The sequence below is a fragment of the Balaenoptera acutorostrata genome, chromosome 11 (assembly GCF_949987535.1).
Source record: "Balaenoptera acutorostrata chromosome 11, mBalAcu1.1, whole genome shotgun sequence".
Lineage (NCBI taxonomy): Eukaryota > Metazoa > Chordata > Mammalia > Artiodactyla > Balaenopteridae > Balaenoptera > Balaenoptera acutorostrata.
The window spans coordinates 97,146,427-97,161,441 of NC_080074.1; the positions used below are offsets into that span (position 1 = coordinate 97,146,427).

Below are 15,015 nucleotides of genomic sequence, written 5' to 3' on the forward strand. Positions count from 1 at the left end.
GGTTTAGCTGAGGTGTAAACAAAACAGGAAGACAAAATTTTCACTTACTCTAGGATTTTAATACGTGTTTGTTCACAGCTCTCATTACTGAAGATTCCTTGTTTTCCTTGGGATTTGCTAGGGGAAATGCCAAAGCTAAATAAGTTCTACAAATCAACCCAAAAGAGTAAGTGGCACATGTAGTTCCCCAGGGCCATTAGTTTACGTAGCCTTGGGAACAGCATGTTTATAATACCTATAATGTACCTTTTTCACACGTCGGAGGAGAAAGCAAAGAAATAAGCTAGAGAATACTTTACCAAAGACAAACAAACCAAACCAATTCTTGAGTGCACTTAGAATATGGAATCCTTAAAAACTCATTTCATCGAATATTCACTCTGGCAGAGAACATAAGTTACTAAGAATGATAAAACTTTGAGGGAAATAAAGATGTGAAATCTATAAAATCATTATAAAGCTGCCCATGAAATCTATCACTTGCTCTTAACCCCACAATTCATTTATTGTAAACTTATATGCACATAATACAAGGGGTGAAGGCCTATTCTACTGATCTTCCACTTCAACTAGTGAAACAAGGAGGCTGCAGTATAGCGGCCTGTTGGATGGGGTTCATCACTAGAGGTGAATAGACTGACAAGCAGAACAGGCCCTTAAAGGAAGCGAGCCACTTGACACCTGTCTAATTCATAGTTAACAAAAAGAAGGAAAGTAGCTCTCCCTTGGCAACTCAGAATTTAAAGTCACTACCAAGACCTAGGGCCACTGCTCAGACACAGCAGGCAAAGATGCTCCTCACTGTTTCTCGAGGGTGATGTACCAGAACCGCAGACTTGGGATCTAAGAGCTGGAAGGGGCGTGAGACCCCACCCAGACCACCTTGTGCTCTAGAGGGGGTGGAAACTTCCAGCCAGGGCTCTTTGACAACCCCAGGCAGCCTCCCCATCCCTGAAACATCCGGGAGCGTCCGGCTAGGTCACTGGTCATTAACCAACAGAGATCCAGCATTACTGTCTCTTGAAACAGGAAACCCCTCAGATTCCTAGAATCCATTGGAAAAAGTAAACTATTGAGGAGGGAAGAGTAAAATGTTACCAGTCAGGGTTCAATCAGAGAAGAACCACCAGGAATGATGTAGAATAAGGAGGTTGTTCAAGAGACTCACCTTAAGCAATTAATTAAAGGAACTGGTAAGAGTCCCTGTCGCGCTGTTTCTTCTTCACCAGGAGTCGCTGGGCAGGTGGTCCAGAAAACAGCCGGATGTGCAGTGGGGGATGGATGGGCAGTGGCGGAGAGCCAAGACGCCTGACGCCTGCAAGCGACAAGCTGGGACCGCATCTGTCTCCCACCAGAACCCACGCTGGCTCTTCCCTTCTCTCAGCCCTCGTCCTCCCTGCTGCAGAAGATCTAAGGAGAAGTTAGTCCTCATACCTGGCCCAGGATCTGGAAAAGCTGAAGGCAGAGCTCTGTGGAGCCGGAGGAGCTGCTGCCCACACGGAAAGTGCAACAGGGCCTGACTGACAGCGACTTTCATCAAATACACATGGATGCTGCTTCAGTTCCACTGACAAGTCTCATGCAAATTTCTCTTGTGGCCAACCCTAACCAAAAAGGAACAGGGAAGGGAATTCCAGGAAACATAACTCGACTTAGCCAAAGTTGATAATGTTGCGAAACCAGCACATACCATAAATATTAAATTAACTAGAATTATTTCAAAACACATCAGATTTGCCTATTGTTCTTCTCTGCTTCTACCCAGGAATAAGCAGTCTATCTACTTTGGACCCAGATCTAAGTTAATATACCATGTTTTGTCTAATGTCTTTATAAGAAGGAAAATAACTGGATGGAGTGCTGGCTGGCAGAGAAGTTCTGCACGCTGCGCGAGGTCACCTTTCTGCCACGTCCAGACCATCAGCTGCTGCAACACCGTTGAGAAAGCTCTGTCCTCGCAGGCTCAGTCTGCATGTCACTTTGTTATGTGCTTTTATTTGTAAATTGTATTAAGTGCAGTGAGGATAACGGAACGTGATCCCTGAGCTATTCTGACAGCTCTGTAGACAACCAGCCTTTCCTTCTTTGAAAGTGACAAGCATGTCTCTGTGTTCAGGGCCAGGTTCTGTATACTCCAGGAACTCAAAAAAAGACAATGATGGTTGAGGGCTGAAAAATGCCACTTTCTGTCAGTCTAGGGGAAGGGACTATGAGAATGCCTTTTATTAGTTTTTCAACTTTTCTGCCAGTTTGAAGTTAAAAAAAAAAAAAAGTGAAATTAGGAAAAAATAGTAATTAGAGTAGGTGGGTACCTAGTCTAGCCACATCAGATATTAAAATGTATTGTGAAATTATAATAGTAAGACAGTGTGAAAAAACGAACAAAACCCAGCATGAAACAGTACGGAGAGAAAGATCAATGGATCTGAATACAGTCCAGAACTAGATCCTCAATTACATGGGAATTTAATACACGAAAGGAGCACTGAACACAGGGGGGTGGGGGGGGGGAATGCATTATTCGATAAACGTGGCCGCCTTCCCCTCCGTGGCAGTTCCTAGAATAACCTTAGCTATTCAACAGGTTTCTAAAATTACAGAACATCTTTCTTGATTGTACTCGAATGAATTGCTCTAGGAGTGGTTTAAAGCCCCACTAAAATCCTGACCACCAAAGGCATTATTATAAAGACGAGCTTCTTTCACCAGAGTGGCCCAACAGACTCTAAAGGTCTAGCTCCCCACTTCCAATCCCTCCCTGGCTCCGTCAGACCCCTTTATCTCCGCTGGCTGGACGTCTCTACCCGCCTTCCTTCCTGATGGGTGAAGAAGCAGTTCCCAGAAGGTTGCCCTCTGAAGAAGGCAGATGCTGCCTTGGCCTCTTCCCTTGGCTCTGGTTTCCAACTTGCCTTTCCAGTTCAGAGGGAGTGAGCAATCTTGATATTTTTTTGGTACTTAGAAAATGCTAGAAGCTATTGATTTTTTTCCTGTGTCTAAATTTTTTAAAATTATTTTTTCCATTTAGCTTGGAATGTTCATATTTCTGCTGTCATCCAGTTGTTTTATGCCCTACATTTTATCCCGGGTTCTAAGAACCTTACAAGATAGTGTTCAATCAAAATTCGAGGTTAGAATCAGATAAAGTTTAACTGAGAGATGCTAAACTAAGTGGGATCAATTATAACCTTACAAATATGCCTAAGGCTGTTTGGACACAAAAAACACCCTCTGAGGTTTGGAGGAATCTAGAGAGCCCCGTGGGCCCCAGTGACCTCCCTAGATCCCCGGCTGCTGGTCTCCGTTTGCCTGCCCGGATCTGTTCGTACGTTCCACTTCTTTGCTACTGCAATCTTTTCTTCCATTAGAACGTTTATCATGTGCAAAGTACTGCACCGAGTACTTTTGTGGTTACTCAAATTGCTTCATTTCCTAATCTCCCATAGAAATTCAGCAGCACTTGGGAGTTTTTCCTCTTCAGCCTTTTTTGTATCCCCGGCACAATGCCTGGCCCATCCAGTGGGCTCCGTGGACGCCTGCTGGGTAAGCACTCTCCGCTCTGCTCCGCGAGTCTGCAAAGCTAGTAAAGCAAATGAGGGCTAAAACCTGCCTCAAAAATTGGAGTCCTGCCAGCGCTGATGTAATAAGAGGAAACCTAAACTGTATCTGCATCAAGGAAACCAGTTATCAGTGGGAGATGAACCCGACCAGGCTGTGGAAAGGGAGTCTTCAGTTTCCGATGACGACACAGGAGGGGCACCCTAAGGTGACACAGGAGCAACGCCAGGCCAGATAAAGACTTGCTACGATGGAAACACAACACACACACCTGGATTAAATTAGTTCTTTTATGTTTACAACCCACAAGACAGCCTACTGAGAAAAATTTCACGAAGGCGTCAAGGACACAGAGCTTCTTAAAATATTTCTCCCCTTCTCTTCATATTTTCAGTCTGCAAGCTAGACTAGATAATATACACTGTCAATTAAAAAAAAAAAACTACGCAAAATAAAAATAAGTCCCAAGGCAGAGTTCTGTAAAGAATCCCTAATAGTTCAAACATTCCAACTTCGGTGACCACTGAGAGTAGGTTTGCTGGCTTTGCAGAGGGAGAGCGCGTCAAGGGAAGGGCTGGACTGCTTCCCGTGCCCTCAGGGAGCGTCAACACCCCCAGTGGCCTTCGGTCACCTCCCACGCCTTTGGTTCCAAGCGTCCTGGGGCCCTGGCAGTCCCCGGGCCAGAGCCGGTGGGGGGAGGCAGCTACAGCCTGAGCTCGCGGTCGGGCTTCATGCTGAAGGGCTCCAGGCGCTCGGCCTCGGGCAGCAGGCTGTTGAGCCGCTCCAGCAGCGGCACCGTCTGGTCGATGCCCATCTGGATGCGGCGCAGGATGGCCGACATCTCGTTGACCTTCTGGATCTGCTCGGCGTATTTGGCGTATCTTTTCTGGCGCTCCTGCATGAAGCTAAAGAGGGTTTCTACAGACAGATCCATCTGCAGGAGGGAGAGAAGTGAGACACATTCAATCCAGAGGAAACAAGGCCCGTCACGAGGCTGGGGGCTGAGCGCGAGGTGCGGAGCCCACAGGCCACGTGGGGGGCGACCAGCTTTGCAGGAAGCGGAATCGCTGGGCATAACAACCTTCCAGGACACGGCCTGACCGGCTGCTGCCCCCGAACCCTCTGCAGAGGGAGACTGGGATGACGGCCTCCAGCTCTGCCTTCTGGGAGCGTGAGGCATCTAGTCCTTGCTGAGATCCTGGGATTTCTAGCTCTTTCTCTACAGGAAAGAATCCTGGGCTCAGAAATCAGGCAGACCAAGGTTTGACTCCGGCTCTGCCACTTGAGTTGCTAATATGTATGCTTTCTGTCTCAGGCTTTTCATCTGCAAAAATCAGGGGACTGATGGCAGACTTGCAGGGTTGCTGTGAGGACGAAACAAGATGACGAGACGTGCTCAGGACTCGGCTTTGTCCTCCCTCCTCCCTGGAGGCTGCAGACTGCAGTCACTCCGGGAGAGCTGCCTGGAGGGGGTGGCACTCCCCGCCAGGACCACAGATGCCAACCAAGTCAAGTCTATATACCATGCGGGGCAAACAGAGGACTGCTTCGTGCACCCTCCCCCCAGTCAAGCAAACTTGAGGCTCTGGGCTCCCCTTTTGTGACCTCTTTTCCTCCCCTGGGGAGGTTCTTTGGTACCTGTCATCCGGATAAAAACAGGAGGAGGAGGGAACCGCCAGCGTGTCGGGTGCCCGTACCCTCCTCTGCATGGACCCACATCCACTCCCTCCCCACTTGTTTCCTTCCCCAACCAGGGAGGGAACAGTCACATCCCCGAGACTCACGTTTCTGTCCCAAAGCTCAAATGCCACCTCAACCCTTCCTTCTTGTCTCTCCCAGGAGCACGGCCCTTCCCAACCCCAGCATCCAGCAAAGCGCTGGCCCTCAACGCGAGTTACCGCAGAGCCTCCGAAAATGGTGTGATAAAGACAAAAACAAAACAAACACTCTAACATATAAGAGACCCAAGCCAGGGCACCGCCCCACCCCCTCAAAAATAACCAATTCTATTTTGACGTTGTACGTTTGAGGAGAGAGGGACGGTGGTGAGGAGCAGGGGGTTTGTTACAAGAACGCAGGGCTTATTTTGTCCCTTGGTTCTCCCATCACTTGTTTTGAAATGCCGAGGGGACAACGAAAGACAGCTGGTGAAGGGCTGGGGTGTGCAGGGAGGAAAAAAAATCCATCTGAATGGGAAACTCCAGACAAGGTGGAAACAGTTTATACCTTCAGAGGGTTCTCTGCAAGCCTGTTCAGGCACTCAGCACTTTGGAGGTGGTGAAGCAGGAAATTATCGTTTTCCTGACAGTCAGCGCCAGCCTTTTCAGGATGGCAATTCAATCCAGCACCTAGGAATACTCCGCCTTCTGAGAGACTGTGGGAGGCAGCTGGAACCCCCCCTCGGGGACCAGCACAGCTCATGGAACAGCCTGCACCAGAATTCAGAACCTTCTTGGGTCATCACGTTTCACTTGGCGGGGGCATTCCCGGCCCCCAGCCCCCAACTCTACCAGACTAGACAGACTCCTGAGTCAGAGTTTATCTGAAATGGCCTCCAAGGCTCTACCTTATCGTGCCTAAGACCCTTGGCAATCAACCCATCCCCTCCCCTACGGCCTGACTGACATCTGATCAGACAGCTTTTACAACCATCTTAGCAAAGTTCTTGTTCAATGGCATACACTTCCTTACACACTTCCACATCCAGCTGAGGCCGTGTTTAATGTGTCCAGAGCTTCTGTCCAAAGCCATGTCATGTTTAATGCTCAGGTGAGCACACTGAATTCAAGCACGGTGTTCAAACATGTTTAGAGTATGTCTTCCAAGACTCAATTCCATGACAGTCCCAGAGGGAAAAAACCACAGAAGAGGAAATTTAGGGCTGAGCGACCTCCAAGGTCTCACAGTGACAGAACCAAGACTAAAACCCAGATTTCCTCAGTCCAGCATCTTCCTTTTACTGTATTTAATTGAGAGAGTGTACCATTAGGGGCACATGAGATTTCAGCTGGTACATGGCATGGCATTAAAGAGCATCAAATCACGTGATGGAAAAGTTATTGCCTTTTAAATCTTCTCCCATTCTTTCTGATTGCTGCAAGTAAAGTCTCAATTTGGTGCAACTAAGACTTTAATACCTGGAAAAGTGTAATAAAATGGGTAATGCCTACTTCTCATGCCCTGCCCTTTGCTCAGACAATACTCCTCCTGACCCCTAATCCCTACCTTAGGATGTATCCATGAACCCCAGGTACAGACTTATTCTAGCATTTCTGACATGACTTTAGGCAATGTCAGTATCTAATGCAATTCTGAATCTTACCATTTTGACAATCGGGAACATATTCACCTTTCCTGTTTCTAGTTTGGCATGTAGATTCTAACAAGGAAGCATAAATACAACATACAGAGTCAACAGACATTTACCGAGGACTATCGTGTGCCGTGCACCATGCCAAGTCCTAGCGATGTAGATATTAAGAACCAAAACTATTTACACCCACACGGCTTACTGTGTACATTAGCATGACTTTTCTTTTCCACTCTCTTTGTTAACATGACTTTACTATTCCAGGAAACTCAGGCCCAGAAGGAGGAATGTTGCAAATAACTTTGTTTCAGGAACTTCCAGAAAAGCCATTTAAATGAAAAAACTATTAGGTTTTCCAATAGACAGAGAATGACTATTTATTCCCCACGACTCTTGCCTCAAAACCCTGGCCTTGCTGTGACCACGTGACTAAGTACTAGTCAGCGGTATGTATATGAGGAAGTCTCTCATGGAGCTTCCGGGCACCTTCCTAAAAGTTAGCTGGCATGCTCCTCCTCTCCTCCTTTGTCCCTTCCCTCCCTCTGCTGCTGCTGAAATGCAGATGCAGGCCCCATGGACCACAAGAATAACTAAGGTCATAATCTGTGGGTCGGCAGAGCAGTGAACTAGAAGAAGTCTGGGTCCATGAGGATTTTTCCCCATGAGAGTCGTACCAGGTGTGGGAGAGAACAACAAATTTCCATTTTGACTGTATAGCCCAGGAAACTCTACTCAATACTCTGTAATGACCCATATGGAAAAAGAATCTAAAAAAGAGTGAATATATGTATATGTATAACTGATTCACTTTGCTGTACAGCAGAAACACAACACTGTAAATCAACTAGACTCCAATAAAAATTAATTTAAAAGAAACAAACAAGGTCGGGACTTCCCTGATGGCGCAGTGGTTAAGACTCCGCACTCCCAATGCAGGGGGCCTGGGTTCAATCCCTGGTCAGGGAACTAGAGCCCACATTCATGCCGCAACTAAGAGTTCACATGCCACAACTAAGGAGCCCATGAGCCGCAATTAAGAAGCCCGCCTGCCACAACTAAGACCCGGTGCAACCAAATAAATAAATAAATAAATGTTTTTTAAAAAAAAAAAACCAAGGTCAAAAAAAAATTTCCATTCTGTATAAGCCACCGTAATTCTGGGTCTATGTAACACCAGTTCGATTTAATCTTACACTGATAGAATGAATGTGATAAAGTCCCTGCCCTAAGGAACTCACTGTTTACTCTTAAACTCATACTTCAAACCTTGCCCCACATATTCATATACTGTCTCTGGTGGCAGTACCTTTCAAAGGGCAGGTGAAAAAGGAGGTGAGATTATTTGTGGGTGTAAGTGCAGGCTTTACTATGACATTAGACATCTACAGAAGGGGCTCAAAGTCGTTCCAAATACCTTATGTGGATGGGGCAGCCTATTTGCCCACCTGGTCGGTCCACTGCCAGCAATGGATCCAAAATATTAGCAAATCAAATCCAGAAACATACAAAAAAGATAGTATATCATTACCAAGTGGGGTTTATCTCAAGGATGTAAGCTTTTTCAGCATCTGAAAATCAAAGTAATTTGTCATTTTGATATAATAAAGGTTAAAAATCATATAATCATTTCAACAGATGCAGAAAAAGCATTCAACAAATTATGAAAAATTTCAGCAAATTAGGAACAGAAGGAAACTTATTCAGTCTGATAAAGGGCATCTGTGAAAACCCAACAGCTAACATCATAGTTAGTGGGAAAGACACTTTTCTCCCTAAGATCAGGAATAAGGCAAGGATGCCCATTCTCACCACTTCTATTCAAAGTTGTACTAAAGGTCCTAGCCCCTGCAATAAGTCAACCAAAGGAAATAAAAGGCACAGGAACTGGAGAGGAATAAATAAAAGGGTCTTAATCTGCAGATGACATGGTATACCTAGAAAATCTTAAGGAAACTTAGAACCAAAAACTAATAAAACCATCAAATGAATTTAGCAGGGTTGCAAGATACACGTTCAATATGCAAAAATCAATTGTATTTCTATATATTTGCAATGAACAACTGGACAATGGAATAAAAAATACAAAATTTACAATTGCATCAACATAAAAAACTTAGAGAAAATGTCACAAAATATGTATAAGACCTACACACTGATATTACAAAACCTTGCAATGAAAAAGGAGATCTCGAAAATGGAGAGATACACCATGTTCATGGATTGGAAGATTCAATATCATTAAGATATCAGTTCTTGCCAAATCGATTTATAGATTCATTTGCAACCTGAATCAAAATTCTAGATGGCTTTTTTTGGTAGGGATTTGATAAGCTGATTCTAAGTAAACAGAATGGTCAAAAGAATTTTGAAAAAGAACAAAGTCTGAAGACTTACAGTAATTCTTTCAAGACTTAATTTAAAGCTACAGGGCAGAGTCAAGATGGTGGTGTGGGAAGATGAGGAGTTAGTGTCTCCCCACAACTAAGGTGCCTGTCAGCTGCTGGTGAGGGACTCTGAGACCGTGATGGGAGGAACCCCAAAGTGAACCAGTAGGACACAGAGGGACTGAGGAGGGAGGAGAAGTGGAGGCCAGACAGGATCGGTGCCCCTGAGGCCAGGGAGATCAGGAGAGGCAGGTGGGAGGGACTCTCCGGGAAGAGCGGGAGAGGAGCGGAGGGCGATCGCCTGGCCCACTCAGGCCGGGAAGCCTGCTGAGCTCCCAAGGCGGTACCCCTGCCACAAAGCCCCATCCAGGCCACGTGGGTCCTCGGGGCATAGGAGGGAGGCCGGGGAGATCAGGAGAGGCAGGCAGGAGAGGCGCTCCTAGACTGGAGGAGCAGGAGAGGAGAGGAGGGCATTTGCTCCACTCACTCAAGCCCAGGAAGCCTGCTGGGCTCCCAGGTGAGGTGTCCTGCCCTCTGAGACCAGGGGTGGGGGGCACGCCTGGGCCCCTTCTGTTCCTTGAGCCTAACGGCCGCCTCCCACAGCCCCCAGGGCCTTCTCCAGCCCTGTGTGTCCTGAGCACTGGCCCCGCCCCCCACCCAAACATCGCCCCTGCTTAGGCCCCACCATCCAGAGCCAAGTTCTTCCCCCCTCCCTTTTTTTTTTCCCTCCTCTTTTTTACTATTGAGGTACTGATGTACTTTCTGGTTGTTGATTCATCTATATTTTTATTTTTATATTCTTCCTAATATATCTGTTAGTTTCCTAGTCTAATTTTATTTTTCACTTTGTTATTGTTCTTTTTTTTGTTTGCCACCCCAGGCATCTTTCGGGATCTTGGTTCACAAGCCCGGGGTCAAGCCGAAGCTCCTGCAGTGGGAGCTCTGAGTCTGAACCACTGGACTAACAGAGAACCTCAGACCCCAAGGAATATTCATCAGAGTGAGGTCTCATGGAGTTCCTCATCTCAGCACCAAGACCCAGCTCTACCCAATAGCCTATAAACTCCAGTGTTGGAAGCCTCAGGCCAAACAACCAATAACACAGGAACACAATCCCACTCATAAAAAAAAAAAAAATAGCAAAAAAATTTCTCACAGATGAAGGAGCAGGGTAAAAAACCTACAAGACCAAATAAATGAAGACGAAATAGGCAATCTACCTGAAAAAGAATTCAGAGTAATGATAGTAAAGATGATCCAGAATCTCAGAAATAGAATAGAGGCACAGACTGAGAAAATACAAGAAATGTTTAACAAAGATCTAGAAGAACTAAAGAACAAACAAACAGAGATGAACAACACGATAATTGAAATGAAAAATACACTAGAAGGAATCAATAACAGAATAACTGAGGCAGAAAAACGAATAAGTGAGCTGGAAGACAAAATGGTGGACATAACTGCCAAGGAGCAGAATAAAGAAAAAAGAATGAAAAGAATTGATGACAATCTCAGAGATCTCTGGGACAACACTAAATGCACCAACATTCGAATTATAGGGGTTCCAGAAGAAGAAGAGAAAAAGAAAGGGTCTGAGAAAATATTTGAAGAGACTATAGTTGAAACTCCCCTAACACAGGAAAGGAAATAGTCAACCGAGTCCATGAAGCACAGAGTCCCATATAGGATAAACCTTAGGAAGAACACACCAAGACACATATTAATCCAACAAACAAAAATTAAATTCAAAGAAAAAATATTAAAAGCAGCAAGGGAAAAACAGAAAATAACATACAAAGGAATCCCCATAAGGTTATCAGCTGATTTTTCAGGGGAAACTCTGCAGGCCAGAAGGGAGTGGCAGGATATACTTAAAGTGATGAAAGAAGCAGAAGCTAACACACCATTGTAAGGCAATTATACTTCAATAAAGATGTTTAAAAAAATAAATAAATAAAGTGATGAAAGAGAAAAACCTACAACCAAGATTACTCTACCCAGCAAGGATCTCGTTCAGATTCGATGGAGAAGTCAAAAGCTTTTCAGACAAGCAAAAGCTAAGAGAATTCAGCACCACCAAACCAGCTTTACAACAAATGCTAAAGAAACTTCTCTAAGCAGGAAACACAAGAGAAGAAAAAGACCCACAAAAACAAACCCAAAACAATTAAGAAAATGGTAATAGGAACATACATATCAATAATAACCTTGAATGTAAATGGATTAAATGCCCCAACCAAAAAACACAGACTGGCTGAATGGATACAAAAACAAGACCCATATATATGCTGTCTACAAGAGAACCACTTCAGACCTAGGGACACATACAGACTGAAAGTGAAGGGATGGGAAAAGGTATTCCATGCAAATGGAAATGAAAAGAAAGCTGGAGTAGCAATACTCGTATCAGATAAAATAAACTTTAAAATAAAGATTGTTACAAGAGATAAGGAGGGACACTACATAATGATCAAAGGATCAATCCAAGAAGAAAATATAACAATTATAAATGTTTATGCACCCAACATAGGAGCACCTCAATACATAAGCCAAATGCTAACAACCATGAAAGGAGAAATCGACAGTAACACAATGACAGTAGGGGACTTTAACACCCCACTTACACTAATGGACAGATCATCCAATCAGAAAATAATAAGGAAACACAAGCTTTAAATGACACAATAGACCAGACAGATCTAATTGATGTTTATAGAACATTCCACCCAAAAGTGGCAGAATACATTTTCTTCCCAAGTGCACATGGAACATTCTCCAGGATAGATCACATCTTGGGTCAAAAATCAAGCCTTGGAAAATTTAAGAAAATTGAAATCGTATCAAGCATCTTTTCTGACCACAACGTTATGAGGTTGGAAATCAATTACAGGAAAAAAAAAAAACTGTAAAATACACAAATACTTGGAGGCTAACCAGTGTGCTACTAAATAACCAAGAGATCACTGAAGAAATCAAAGAAGAAATTTAAAAATACATAGAAACAAATGACAATGAAAACACAACGACTCAAAACCTATGGGACACAGAAAAAGCAGTTCTAAGAGGGAAGTTTATAGCAATACAATCTCACCTCAAGAAACAAGAAAAATCTCAAATAAACAATCTAACCCTACACTTAAAACAACTAGAGAAAGAATAACAAAACCCAAAGTCAGTAGAAGGAAAGAAATCATAAATATCAGAGCAGAAATAAATGAAATAGAAATGAAGAAAACAATAGCAAAAATCAATAAAACTAAAAGCTGGTTCTTTGAGAAGATAAACAAAATTGATAAACCCTTAGCCAGACTCATCAAGAAAAAAACGGGAGAGGACACAAATCAATAAATTTAGAAATGAAAAAGGAGAATTCACAACTGACACTGCAGAAATACAAAGGATTATAAGAGACTACTACAAACAACTATATGCCAATAAAATGGACAACCACGAAGAAATGGACAAATTCTTGGAAAGGTACAATTTTCCAAGACTGAACCAGGAAGAAGTAGAAAATATAAACAGACCTATCACAAGTAATGAAATTGAAACCGTAATTAAAACTCTTCCAACAAACAAAAGCCCAGAACCAGATGGCTTCACAGGTGAATTCTATCAAACATTTAGAGAAGAGCTAACGCCAATCCTTCTCCAACTCTTCCAAAAAATTGCAGAAGGAGAAACATTCCCAAATTCATTCTACGAAGCCAGCATCACCCTGATACCAAAACCAGAAAAAGATATCACAAAAAAAGAAAATTATAGACCAATATCACTGACGAACACAGATGCAAAAATCCTGAACAAAATACTAGCAAACAGAATCCAACAGCACATTAAAAGGATCATATACAATGATCAAGTGGGATTTATCCCAGGGATGCAAGGATTCTTCAACATATGCAAATCAATCAATGTGATACACCACATTAACAAATTAAGGAATAAAAACCATATGATCGGGGCTTCCCTGGTGGCGCAGTGGTTGAGAGTCTGCCTGCCAATGCAGGAGACACGGGTTCGAGCCCTGGTCTGGGAGGATCCCACATGCCGCGGAGCAACTAAGCCTGTGAGCCACAGCTACTGAGCCTGCGCGTCTGGAACCCATGCTCCGCAACGAGAGAGGCCGCGACAGTGAGAGGCCCGCGCACCGCGATGAAGAGTGGCCCCCGCTCGCCGCAACTGAAGAAAGCCCTCACACAGAAACGAAGACCCAACGCTGCCAAAAATAAATTAAAAAAAAAAAAACCATATGACCATCTCAATAGATGCAGAAAAAGCTTTTGACAAAATTCAACACCCATTTATGATAAAAACTCTCCAGAAAATGGGCATAGAGGGAACCTACCTCAACATAATAAAGGCCATATATGACAAACCCACAGCAAGCATCATACTCAATGGTGAAAAACTGAAAGCATTTCCACTAAGATCAGGAACAAGACAAGGATGTCCACTCTCGCCACTCTTATTCAACATAGTTTTGGAAGTCCCAGCCACAGCAATCAGAGAAGAAAAAGAAATAAAGGAATACAAATTGGAAAAGAAGAAGTAAAACTGTCACTGTTTGCTGATGACATGATTCTATACATAGAAAATCCTAAAGATGCCACCAGAAAACTACTAGTACTAATCATTGAATTTGGTAAGGTTGCAGGATACAAAATTAATGCACAGAAATCTCTGGCATTCCTATACACCAACAACGAAAAATCAGAAAGAGAAATTAAGGAAACACTCCCATTTACCACTGCAACAAAAAGAATAATATATCTAGGAATAAACCTGCCGAAAAAGGTGAAAGACTTGTACTCAGAAAACTATAAAACACTGATGAAAGAAATCAAAGATGACATAAACAGATGGAGAAATATACCATGTTCTTGGATTGGAAGAATCAATATTGTGAAAATGACTATACTACCCAAAGCAATCTACAGATTCAATGCAATCCCTAATAAACTACCAATGGCATTCTTCACAGAATTAGAACAATAAATTTTACAATTCAGATGGAAACACAAAAGACCCCGAATAGCCAAAGCAATCTTGAGAAAGAAAAGTGGAGTTGGAGGAATCAGGCTTCCCGACTTCAAACTATACCACAAAGCTACAGTAATCAAGAACAGTATGGTACTGGCACAAAAACAGGAATATAGATCAATGGAACAAGATAGAAAGCCCAGAGATAAACCCACGCACCTATGGTCAACTAATCTATGACAAAGGAGGCAAGGATATACAATGGAGAAAAGACAATCTCTTCAGTAAGTGGTGCTGGGAAAACTGGACAGCTACATGTAAAAGAATGAAATTAGAACACTCCCTAACACCATACACAAAAATAAACTCCAAATGGATTAAAGACTTACATGTAAGACCAGACACTATAAAACTCTTAGAGGAAAACATAGGAAAAACGTTCTTTGACATTAAACACAGCAAGATCTTTTTTGACCCACCTCCTAGAGTAACGGAAATAAAAACAAAAATAAACAAATGGGACTTAATTAATCTTAAAAGCTTTTGCATAGCAAAGGAAACCATAAAAAAGACAGAAAGACAACCCTCAGAATGGGAGAAAATATTTGCAAATGAAACAACAGACAAAGGATTAATCTCCAAAATATACAAAGAGCTCATGGAGCTCAATATCAAAAAAACAAATAATCCAGTTAAAAAATGGGCAGAAGACCTAAATTGACATTTCACCAAGGAAGACATACAGGTGGCCAAGAGGCACATGAAAAGATGCTCAACATCCCT

At 43.3% G+C, this 15,015-nt stretch overlaps 1 protein-coding gene across 3 annotated transcripts in view; it reads right to left on the reverse strand.

The window, feature by feature from the left end:
• The window catches only part of BORCS5 (BLOC-1 related complex subunit 5), a 103,735-nt gene that overhangs the window by 2,113 nt on the left and 86,607 nt on the right, over positions 1 to 15,015 (reverse strand). For 2 of the 3 annotated variants that reach the window (XR_009009699.1, XR_009009698.1), the window contains exon 4: positions 1,169 to 4,489. Coding sequence is in view for 1 of the 3 variants with exons in the window: in XM_007196057.2 (XP_007196119.1) it covers positions 4,259 to 4,489 (231 nt within the window). In the remaining 2 variants the exon portion in view is untranslated. Of the gene's footprint in view, positions 1 to 340; positions 4,490 to 15,015 lie in introns of those variants that run through there. The other variant, XM_007196057.2, reaches the window with a different exon arrangement.